We start from the raw sequence: 12,542 nt of genomic DNA, 5'->3' as shown, positions 1-12,542 counted from the left end.
CAATTCCACTAACGCCCAAGATGTGTGGTCTCTCAATCAGTTTACTAAGGAAGAATGTCAAAGTGTCTAACACTAACATACACCACTTCGCAAAAGTGTTCTTACAATTCTCTACAGAAAATTCTGTATGTTGCTCCCTTTGTAACTGATTATCTAATTTGGCTGGCCTTTTGAGCCTTTCCAATTGGGTTCTAGTATGTGGCTTGGAGTGGGACCACAAAGGACCAATAAGACACTAGCTCTAATGAGCCTTGAGTTTTTCTGTCAACTCTTAACAAGTCCAAAGTTACCATTAACTATATTTAATACCACTTTATAAATATAGTTGTACTCTAAGCCTTATCTATAAATTATATCCCAAGACTTTATTATACATGCAACCCCTTCATTAAAATATTCGTAGTAATACAAAGTCATGAATAGATACTGCCACTTTGAAGATTACTACATTTTAATCCTTGAGTACCCGGTTTAATCCTTTATGTTATTCATCATATATTTATGAAATCTAATTTCATAAATATATACTTTAGTAACTCCTTACTAAAGTGGTTGGGCCCAACTCTCTGAATAACTAAATTCATTAAACTTATATCAAGGAAATATTTTATATCTCTGTTAAGAGATTATGAATTCCATCTTGAGAATATATGTTCCATCAACACTAAATGCGGCTGCCCAACATACTGAGGTTTTGACTGTGACTAATAGATCTTACTCCTGATATATCAAAGCAACCTACATCTCATAATCAGGTCCATTATTCTCTCAGGATTTAGAGTTGATGTAAATAGAAGTCGTGAGATTTATTATTCATTTGACAGTTGTTAGGAGAATAATAAATCTCACAGCAGTCCAGTTCAATATGTCTTAACTCTTAAAACATATCAACATACCAACTAGAAGTCTCCACTTCCATGATCAAGACAAATCATCTTAGTTGGTATGTTATAGTCTTCGCAGATGAAACGCCCAATTTCATCACTGACTACGAACTACATTTTGAGTTTACAAAGAACTTGTGATTTACATCTTCTGTGACTAAATCACATAAATCGCATACAATGCATCTCATGGACTATGATAATGTCCCATTAGTTTATTTAAAAATAGTCTTATATAATTAAACAATTTAATTATTTATGACATGCCAATAAATTGAATTTTAGGGCATCAACTCCAACAGGAACAAACTTCAAATTCCAACGGTGAAACTGGGCAATCAAGGCCTTGAGGTAAAACCCAATGGCATTCCTTGAATCCCATTTCAATATTTTTTTTTTTTCAAGAAACTTCCATTTTGTAGATATTCAATTCACAATTCTTTGAAAACCCATCTACAAAATTTGATCTATTTCGAGATTTTAAAGTTACAAGTATCCATCAACACTAACTCAATATTCATTAACCATTACTTTGAGTCTCAAATCATGCATATTTATTATCTAGGGTAAAATGCAAAACTGGCCATCTAAGTTTCTTCAAATTTCATTTCAGTCATTTAACTTTGCTCTTGTTCATTTTAGTCCTCTAACTTTTAAGTTTATTCAATTAAGGATTTTCCATCAACTTTTGTTATATGTTGTGATTAATTTTTCAATTTTATAAAATTTTCTTCAAATTTTTAAATTAAAAAAATTCAATTACTGATTGAAAATATTTTCCAGAATTTTTTTTCAAAATTTTTTAACAAAAGTTAATGAAAATGTCTTAATTGATTAATCTGAAACTTAGAAGGATTAAAATGAACGAAAGCAAAGTTAGAGAACTAAAATGAAATCTGAAGAAAGTTAGAGGGTCAGTTTTGCATTTTTGCCTATTATCTACTATTGTTAGAATATTCATGGGTAAGCAATGTAGTTATGTTGAGTAGTGAAGTCACACATTGGATACAAACAACTAAAATGAGTGTTTAACAAAACATAACTAGGCTCATACCCATAGATTTAAGCTTTTATGTTAAGTGATATCTCTATATGTTATATTAACTATACATTCGGCAAGTGTTCAACACAGAAATCACTAATTTTCTTATCCAAAATATGTTATATTAACTACACATTCGGAAAGTGTTCAACACAGAAATTCTAATTTTCTTATCCAAAAAAGCGAACTTCACTATCATCACAATTCTTTACCAAACTCTCACACTCAACCTTTACATTAACAAACATACAGGGAAATGACTGAACAAAAATACAATCAAATTTGACACAAAATTAAAGCCAGCAAAAACATAGTTCTAAATCAAAACTTTACAAATTTAAACCTTGAACTCTTTAGGTTTGAGTAGGGGGTTTAAATTAATATGGTATTAAAAGTGCAGGATTAAATTTAAAACTAATGAAACTAGAAGGTTTTAATTGTACCAGTCTTAAATTTTAAGATTAGATTTGAAACTTCCCTTAAGGTATAGGTTTTGATATTTAATTTTCTTTTTTTCTTATTTTGATATTTTGGGAGTTTTTTCCTCTCCTTTTATATATTTACTAGTCGGCACTTGTGCAATATGTGGAAAATTTTGACAATTTGTTTTGTTTTTATATTAAATGAAAAATAAAAATAGTAGATGAAACGTGTAAACTTTTGTCTTAAACCTTTTTTAATGATGTGATTATTTTCTAACAAAGTATAGTTGATACTTGATACAATATGTAAGATTTTCTAAATTAAGCTATCAATATTTGTTATTTGAAAGTGTTTTAAATTTAGTTTTTTTTCAAGGAAGCATAATGCATTTTACATTCAATTATTATATAAGCCAAAATATTTTTTAAATAATATAATACGTGGTTAGAATTTGTTTCCAGTGGTTCTTACAAACTGTTCACCCTTAATATATCTTGAATGACTTAAAAAGGACGCAAATAAAAGTAAATTCATTAATTATATTGAAAAAAAAATACAAGACTAAAACATAAGAAAAATGTAATTTTATTCAAAACATACCTACATTATGTTGAGAATATGACATAATTGTCAATGAAGTAACTTCTCTTTCTACACAAACCTCTCCTCCTAAAGCATCATTGAATTGTGTTAGGTTCTAAGACCTTACGGACTAATGTATTAGAACTTTAATGTGTATTTGTGTATTGTGTTGGCAAACCATGATCAAAACATAGAGTCAAAGTTTAGGCTTGCTCAAAGTATGTTTTGTTGTAAAGTTGAAATCAAGTGATTGTAGAAATTATTGGTCACACTCTGCAAGGCTCGATTCATTGACAATTAGACTTGATTGATCGAGATTCATGCAATTTGTTTTTTCTGCAGAATTTCCAACTCAGTCCAAGCTCGTTTGACATGTAGGGTTTTATGTTTTATGTCTCATATAAAAAGAAAAGCCATAGCTACGTTTTTAGGCTTTTGATATGCTGTGTGTTTGAATCTCTTGTGAGATCTAGAGGTATTTAACTTCATACGCACTTAAAGTTATTAAGATCGTGATTGATATCAAGAGCTTGGTGATCATTTCAGTTGCTACACAAAGAACATTCAAGAATATCAAGATTCACAAGTAGGAGAACTTGTGGTTGCAGTGGATCAAAGTAAAGAAGTAGTCTGTGGACTTGGAGCTATCACGTGGTCGTGGTAGTAAGTTTTTTACTCGAGGTAGTAATAGGATGTTAGTGGTCTAAATCTTATTGTATAAATTTCAATTCTTTCATAGTGGATCTGTTTTACCTTGAGGATAGCTAGATTAAATCCTCCTCAGGTTTTTTACCGGTTTGGTTTTCCTAGATCATCAGATCTTTGTGTTCTTTATATTTTTGCATTATATTTGTTTTACATATTGTGATTCAACCTAGTGTTAATTAACAAACTTTTTAATCAACTTGGAATAATATTAGGTTAATCATACTGTGTTAAGGGGTCTAAATCTCTACAAGTGGTATCAGAGCGAGTTAGCTCTAGTGTTTTAGATCTTTTGATCTAAGAGTTGATTCTTGACCCTTGCTGTCATGGAACACGGTCACTCTCTTGTGATCCCACCACACTTTGATGGAAACAATTATGCCTACTGGAAAGTAAGGATGAAAGCATTCCTAAAATCCATCGATGAGAGAGTGGTCAACTTCTCAAAAAGAAGCAGCCACTTTTAATAGCAAAGAAATGAATGCTACTTTTAATGCTGTTTCTATGAAAGAATTAAAGAGAACCTCTAATGTTAAGGTTGCTCATACTGCATGGAATATTCTCCAAACTGTGCATGAAGGCCCAAATGCAGTTAAGATAAATAAATTGCAGCTGTTAGCTACTAAATTTGAAAGTATTAGAATGTTTGAAGATGACTGTTTTGATGAATTCTATGCTAAACTGAATGACATTGTTAACTCTGCTTATAATTTTGGTGAAATTTATGATCAACCTAAGATTGTTAGGAAGATCCTTAGATCCTTGATTGGGGACTTTAGACCTAAAGTGACTGCCATTATCGAAAGTAAGGATGTGGACTCCATCCCTATTGATGAACTTGTAGGATCTCTCTAGTCCTATGAGTTAGACCTATCCAAGACAAACAAATCCAAATCAATGACTCTCAAGTTAGTTGATGATGTTGATGGTAATGGATATGATGATGAACTCTCTTCTATAGAGATTGCATATCTTGCCAAAAACTTTAGGTAAAAACAATAGAAGGACAAGAGGTAAAAACAATGCTGACTCTAGAAATTTTAAGAGGAATGAACTCACTAAAGTGAACAATACTGATAAATCTAAAGAGAAAGTAGATCAACCCTCTAATAATTCTTTGGGAAAACAATGTTTTGTTTGTTAAGGGTATGGTCATGTGAAATCAGAATGTCCTACATTCTTGAGATCAAAGGGTAAGCCTATGGCTGTAACCCTCAGTGATGATGAAGTTTTTGATCACAAATCTGGTAGTGATGAAGATGGAAACTTCATTACTTTCACAGCTACAGCTGTAGTTGATGAAAGTGTTGTGGTTGAAGAGAACCCTTCTGATGGGGAACTCTCTGAATGTGCTGATTTGCAAGAAGCTTATAATAAGCTATGCAAAATTGCTGCAAAAGATGCAACGAATGTTGATAAAGGTTTAAAGAAAATTGCTTCTCTTGAACTTAATAAGAAAGATTTGTTATTGAAATTGCTTGATACTAACACTTTAATTGATAAAGTGAAGACTGAGAACATGATGTTGATTGAAAAGTGTAACAACCTAAGAAAAAGAGCTAGCCACATCTGCGCTATACCTCAAAAGGATTAGTCACAATTGAAATTCCTTGTAATTGTTAATAAAGCTCAGATCTACCCAGTAAATACCCGATGTGGGACTCATCACACACCCACACACATCACACAATCAATCAAATTGGGGCATCACAATCTCCCCTACTTAAATCCCTAACGTCCTCGTTAGGGCCCACTTTGTGGGGTAGTGTCTCTAAGCCCACACGGGGTTACTGGGCCGGCTCTGATACCATATGTAACAACCCATGAAAAAGCGCTAGCCACATCTGCGCTATACCTCAAAAGAACTAGTCATAATTGAGATTCCTTGTAATTGTTATTAAAGCCCAGATCTATCCAGTAAATACCCGATGTGGGACTCATCACACACCCATATACATCACACAATCAATCAAATTGGGGCATCACAATCTCCCCCACTTAAATGCCTAACGTTCTCGTTAGGGCTCACTTTTTACGGTAGTGTCTCCGAGCCCACATGGGGTTACTGGGCTGGCTTTGATACCATATGTAACAACCCAAGAAAAAGTGCTAGCCACATCTGCGCTATACCTCAAAAGGACTAGTCACAATTGAGATTCCTTGAAATTGTTAATAAAGCCCAAATCTACCTAGTAAATACCCGATGTGGGACTCATCACACACCCACACACATCACACAATCAATCAAATTGGAACATCATAATCTCCCCCACTTAAATCCCTAACATCCTCGTTAGGGCTCACTTTGTGGAGTAGTGTTTCCGAGTCCACACGGGGTTACCGGGTCGGCTATGATACCATATGTAACAACCCAAGAAAAAGCGCTAGCCACATCTGCGCTATACCTCAAAAGGACTAGTCACAATTGAGGCTCATTGCAGTTATTAATAAAGCCTAGTTCAACCTAGTAAATACCCGATGTGGGACTCATCACACATCCACAGACATCACACAATCAATCAAGTGTGGGTGTGTGATGAGTCCTATATTGGGTATTTACTGGGTTGAACTGGGCTTTATTAACAACTGCAAGGAGCCTCAATTGTGACTAGTCCTTTTAAGGTATAACGCAGATGTGACTAGCACTTTTTCTTGGGTTGTTACATATGGTATCAGAGCCGGCCCAGTAACCCCGTGTGGGCTCGGAGACACTACCGCACAAAGTGGGCCCTAACAAGGACGTTAGAGATTTAAGTGGGGGAGATTGTGATGCCCCAATTTGATTGATTGCGTGATGTGTGTGGGTGTGTGATGAGTCCCATATCGGGTATTTACTAGGTTGAACTGGGCTTTATTAACAACTGCAAAGAGCCTCAATTGTGACTAATCCTTTTGAGGTATAGCTCAGATGTGACTAGCACTTTTTCTTGGGTTGTTACATATGGTATCAGAGCCGACCCAGTAACCCTGTGTGGGCTCGGAGACACTACTCCACAAAGTGAGCCCTAACGAGGACGTTAGGGATTTAAGTGGGGGAGATTGTGATGCCTCAATTTGATTGATTGTATGATGTGTGTAGGTGTGTGATGAGTCCCACATCGGGTATTTACTAGGTAGATCTGGGCTTTATTAACAATTACAAGGAATCTCAATTGTGACTAGTTCTTTTGAGGTATAACACAGATGTGGCTAGCGCTTTTCCTTGGGTCGTTACAAAAAGATTAAGAAATTGGAACTAGAATTATCTGTTGCTAGAGAACAAACTAATAGGTCTGCTAATTCTAAACTTGATCACATGTTGAGTGTTCAGAAGTCTCCTTTAGAAAAAATTGGTGTAGGTTTTGTAGAAAGCATCTTAATGTCTGAAACTCATTCCACAAATTCTGTTCCTTCTTCTGAGCCTCGTAAGAGTGAAAGTATCATACCAGTAGAAGTTATAATACCACCTAGGAAAATTAGAGTTGATCTTAAAGAGACCAAGCCTAAGAATCTTAATCTACCTAAGGATAAGTTGCATGATAAACCGGTGTGAGTTTGTCATTTTTGTGGAAAAACTGGACATATACGTCCAAATTGTTTTAAGTTGCAAGCTGCCAAGCGAGCAAATAAGCCAAAAGTATATGTGCCTCAAGCATAAGATCCTATGGTACTTATTGGTGAACTAGTAAAGGTTTTGAACTTTTATACCAATCCTGGAGTTTGCTCAGAATTCTCATGTGAATAATAACTCCAATGCTAGAGTTGCATCTAAAAAGTTTTGGATGTAAAAGGCTCAATCTAATTGAGTCATTGAGCCCTTTTGACATGGTCCTTGTGCTTCATCTATTAATTTCTTGTGACCATTTTTTTCTTAATGTTTTGTTTTCTTTTTGCCTTTAGGAATTGCATTGCATTATATTCATGCATTCATGTTAGGTTTTTTTTAAAAAAAAATTTTAAAAAAAAAAGAGAAAAAGAAAAGGGAAAAATGTGTTTTTCTTTATATATCTTGGATTTCGTAATCAAGATTGGTCATAGTATTTTTACATAACATGCTTGTGTACCTTGTTTAGCATGGATGAGCTTAATTTTACTGCACTTTGCTAGTTTTGGTTGTGTAGTGCATGTTGTGTGGGAATTGTTCATAGTTTTTGGTCAAATGATTTTAATTTTGAAGTCACATGCTTTTGATTATAAGGACTAAAAAATCTTAAGAGAAAGACATAAATAACTATCTCACTACTGTTTACTAACCAATCATGAACACCTTAGTGCATATCATAAGATTTTGTGCTCGAGAAAGTGTAGCATATGCACAAAAAGAACATAAGATGTAGCCTCGGTTATAATAAATTCAAATAAAATAAAATTGGTGTGTATATTATCTGGCTTAAATATCAATTTAACAATGAAATAAAATTGGTGTGTACATTATGAGGCAATAAAAGAAACTTCCATGATTGCAAGTTTGTTTTCTAGGAGATGTGGGAGTTATATGATGTAACTCTTTAGGTGATAGTCACTTTCAAATTCATGTGATGAATTCTATAGAAAATGTGATTGATTACTATTTACTTATCACCTCACATGTATCTTATGCTTTTGCTAGTTGCACACATTATACAAGTTGTTCCTTGCTAAACTTAGTATGTGATATTGTGTGTGAATGTGTTTTGGCCATCCAAGATTATATGTTCCTTGATATTAATGCAAAATATGTTTGATGTTTGGTTTTTGAGGACAAAGTGTGTGCAAATTTCGTTTGTGGAAGATCTGGGTTAAAATCAACTATTTTTGAAAATCTTTTTATCTTATTCTCATGCATTCCATTCATGAAACATTGAGTTTTGAGAAGTTTCTACATTAAAATGCCTTGTTTTTCAAAAAATTGATTTTTCAAGATTTTTGACCGATTGAATCTGTCTCTCAACCGATTGAAAATGCGATAAAAAATAAGGTTTGAATTTGCCTGGCTCGATCGCTACTCGATTGATGCTGGATTGATCGAATATGTTTTTCGATCGATCAAGGCTTATTTTCGACCAATCGAATTTCGGTCAGAAGGTTTTTTAAAAGGTGACTTTTGTGCTCATCACACTTTTCAGACTTTTTCAAAAGTTTCTTTCACTATTCCTCCTTGATCGATATGATCCAAGCCTATTTTGTTATTTTCTTTCTAAATTTTCTCAAGTACTTTTGTCTCCAAGTGCAAGTCCTTTTTACCCCTTCTTTTTCATTAAAATCACATTTTTCATGCATTTTTCATTGGGATTTTTGAACCTAAGAGATTTGGGATTTTTGTGTTTTCAATTGTTTTTAATCAAATTTGTACAATAGGTTTTTGTTCCTAGATTATCTACACTTGGTTCCCATGTTTTAATTTGATTAATTTTGTGATGTCGGAAAAATTGGAATTTCTAAGGCTTGAAACTTTAAGAAATTGGGGATTTTTTTTCAATTGGGCTAAAATTGATGAAATTGACTTTTGTTATTGGTAAATTATGTCATTATATGATGTTATATAACTAATGTAATGATAAATTGATCAATTTGTTGTTCTTTTTGAAAATGGGTTTTTCAAAAATTTGGGTTTCTGCTCTAAACCTTTGGGTTCAAGTCAATTGATGTGTTATGAAGTTAAATTGAACAAATTTTAATGCATTAGAGCATGCATCATATGTGCATTCCTTACATGCATCATATAGATTTTTTTTTTCTTCTACTCTCTTAGCACAATGCTTAGGAAAACTAGGGTCAACAAGAAAACCTCCACCCCCTCTATCCCAGCTTTTGATAGTGATAGGTTTCAAACTGAGAAAAACCAAGAGACCTATGAGAAACTAAACATTTTTAGGTTAATTTGGGCTGAATGTAAGGTTGTTGTTGATGAGTTAGTTCCGGAGATACATAGGAACGTTGAGTGTAGGGGCTGGTTACCACTCTTAGAGGTAGAACATCCTCATCCGGCTGCTTTGATTAGAGAGTTCTATTTGAACATCTCTGTCCACTCTGATGCTTCCAACACTCAGTATGTGAGGAGTTGGATAAGGGGTGAGGAGTATGTCATTACACCCCATGTAGTGGCCTTTGCTCTTGGTGTACCTTTGGTACAATAGCCCATGCACCCATACACTGAGTCCCCTCCTCTTGATGACATCATGTCTTTCATTATCGGTACCACCATTAGTTGGGGTACTGATCCTTGTATCACTTCTCATGAGCTTATTGAGCTCAGTTATTTGTTTTTCCGGATTGCTTGTCATTCTATTTGGCCTATCTCTCATTTTCATACCATTCCCATTTAGAGATGTGCATTTTTGTATGCCTTAGTTACTGATGCCACTATGATTTTTCCTACTCTTTTTATTTGATCTGTTGTTGAGGTTCATAGGAGTAGTGCGAAATCTCATAGTCTTTTCTTCCCTGTTTTTATTCTTAGGATTCTTTTAGACTTAGGTTTATAGGATTTTCTAGTGTCCGAGCCAGTACATATCATAGTTTCCATAGGTGCCACCTTTCTTTGGCAAAGAGCAGCTCAGATGAAAGCTAGCTCTAAACTCCTTAGAGTTGAGTCTTCTACAGGTGAATCTCGACCTCCTACATCTAGCGACCCCACTGCTGAGGAGTATGTTGCTCCTACCGCCACTGTTGATCCTCCACCTTCTTCTAGTGATGCTTCTATACGGAGTTTGTTGGATACGGTGATGATCGTTTAGGCGGCTCATGGACAGATTTTGGTGGATGTGCTTATTAAGCTTCAGGCTTTGCAAGAAGATTTGGCGAGTACTAGACATTCTTCTCCACCTCCATCTTTTGATGATGAGTCTTGATTGCCTTTTGGCAATTCGTCACAAAAAGGGGGAGTACATATGCATTTGACGCATTTGGTATGGGAGTTTTGGGTTTTTGTTAATAGGGGGAGTTGTTTTTGTTTTGGAGCTAGATTGTATCTAGGTGCTCCCTTGATGTATTTCTTTTTATTTGGCTCATGATGTATTTATCTTTATGAGTTGTATATGTTAGAGGGAGATACTTTGTTTTATTTTTCTATTATTGTTTCTTGTTTCACATATGATACATTGGTTGTTGATTTATATTATGAGGTTATTCATGATATGTGTTTTATTTTATGTGTTGTGAAATCAAGAATTTATTTTGTTTTACATGTATTTTCCACACATGCGTTTATGTGTTTGTTGAAGTGTTTCAGGAATATACAGGTTAATTCAGTCGTGGCTACTCTCTACACTGGCAACTAATAGATAGTAGTTAGGTTGAATTATGTTTAGGGCATTTTAATTTTAAATGGGCTGTTTTGTAACTTTGAGCATTTCATATTTGTGATGTGTTTTGTCACAAATTGCCAAAGGGGGAGATTGTTAGGTTCTAAGACCTTAGGGACTAATGTGTTAGAACTTCAATGTGTATTTGTGTATTGTGTTAGTAAACCATGATCAAAACATAGAGTCAAGGTTTTGGCTTGCTCAAAGAATGTTTTGTTGTAAAGTTGGAATCGAGTGATTGCAGAAATTATTGGTCACATTCTGCAAGGCTTAATCAATCAAAAATTAGACTCGATCGATTGAGATTCGTGCAGTTTGTTTTTTCTACAGAATTTCCAACTCAGCTCAAGCTCGTTTGACGTGTAAGGTTTTATGTTTTATGTTTTATGTCTCATATAAAAAGAAAAAATCTAGCTACTTTTTTAGGCTTTTGATATGCTGTGTGTTTGAATCTCTTGTGAGATCTAGAGGTGTTTACCTTCATACACACTTAGGGTTATCAAGATCGTGATTGATGTCAAGAGCTTGGTGATCGTTTTAGTTGCTGCACAAAGAACATTCAAGAAGATCAAGATTCACAAGTAGGAGAACTTGTGGTTGCAGTGGATCAAAGGAAAGAAGTAGTCCGTGGACTCGGAACTGTCACGTGGTCGTGGTAGTAAGTTTTCTACTCGAGGTAGCAATAGGATGTTAGTGATTTAAGTCTTATTGTAGAAACTTTAATTCTTTCATAGTGGATCTGTTTTACCTTGAGGATAGCTAGGTTAAATTCTCCTTAGGTTTTTTACCGGTTTGGTTTTCCTGGGTCATCAGATCTTTATGTTCTTTATATTTCCGCATTATATTTGTTTTACATATTGTGGTTCAACCTAGTGTTAATTAACATACTTGTTAATCAACTTGGAATAATATTAGGTTAATCATACTGTGTTAAGGGGTCCAAATCTCTACAAATTGGACTGAATGGATTGAAGTGAATCGAATAGACAAAACTAGGTCGAAATTGATTGAATATCCGAATTTACTGAATATCTATGTGCACAATTTTCATAGGTTTTACACAATTAGCATATCATAAGATGGTTTGGATATTTGATATCCATACCTTCCAAAGAGATTTGTGTACATCAACATCCATAATTTTGTTATTCGAAGGATATTTGGACATCTAAAATCACTTTGAAAATCAAAGCACCATACTCGTTAATAAACTCTTGTCATAAACCAACAACATGAAACCCAAATGGCTAAATGTTATTTCCAAAACCAAATAAACCCACACCATTAATCTAACTAGTCGTAGACCCACGCGATGCATGGGAATATACACAAATATTATATAATAAGGTGTAATATATAAAAAGTAACACTTACATCAAGCATTATCAATTTATTAAAAAGATTTCTACAAGTATTTTTTATCTAATGAAAACGCTTCCATGACAGATTCTACAGCCATAGAACCCACTTCAATTCCAATTGGACCTCTAGTAAGTAGTCTCTACTCTAGCCAGCCAACAGTTGGGGGAGAGGGAGAAGGAAGCTAGAAGCTGAAACCACTGTTTGTTTGGTACATGGATAAATTTTTCATGGATAATGTGAGAGACCGCGCCCCCGGCTCGTTTTTTATAGAGTGTTGGGCCA

General features: G+C 34.4%; 1 protein-coding gene across 1 annotated transcript; it reads left to right on the top strand.

The window, feature by feature from the left end:
• The first annotated feature begins 4,059 nt into the window (after window positions 1-4,059).
• Window positions 4,060-4,491, top strand: LOC142628567 (uncharacterized). Its single transcript, XM_075802637.1, has one exon. The coding sequence runs from the start codon at window positions 4,060-4,062 to the stop codon at window positions 4,489-4,491; it is 432 nt and encodes a 143-aa protein (XP_075658752.1).
• The last annotated feature ends 8,051 nt before the right edge of the window (window positions 4,492-12,542 follow it).

The sequence above is a fragment of the Castanea sativa genome, chromosome 3 (assembly GCF_040712315.1).
Source record: "Castanea sativa cultivar Marrone di Chiusa Pesio chromosome 3, ASM4071231v1".
Taxonomy (NCBI): domain Eukaryota; kingdom Viridiplantae; phylum Streptophyta; class Magnoliopsida; order Fagales; family Fagaceae; genus Castanea; species Castanea sativa.
Note: the sequence above shows the minus strand (reverse complement) of the source record. Positions and strands in the feature narration are given on the sequence as shown.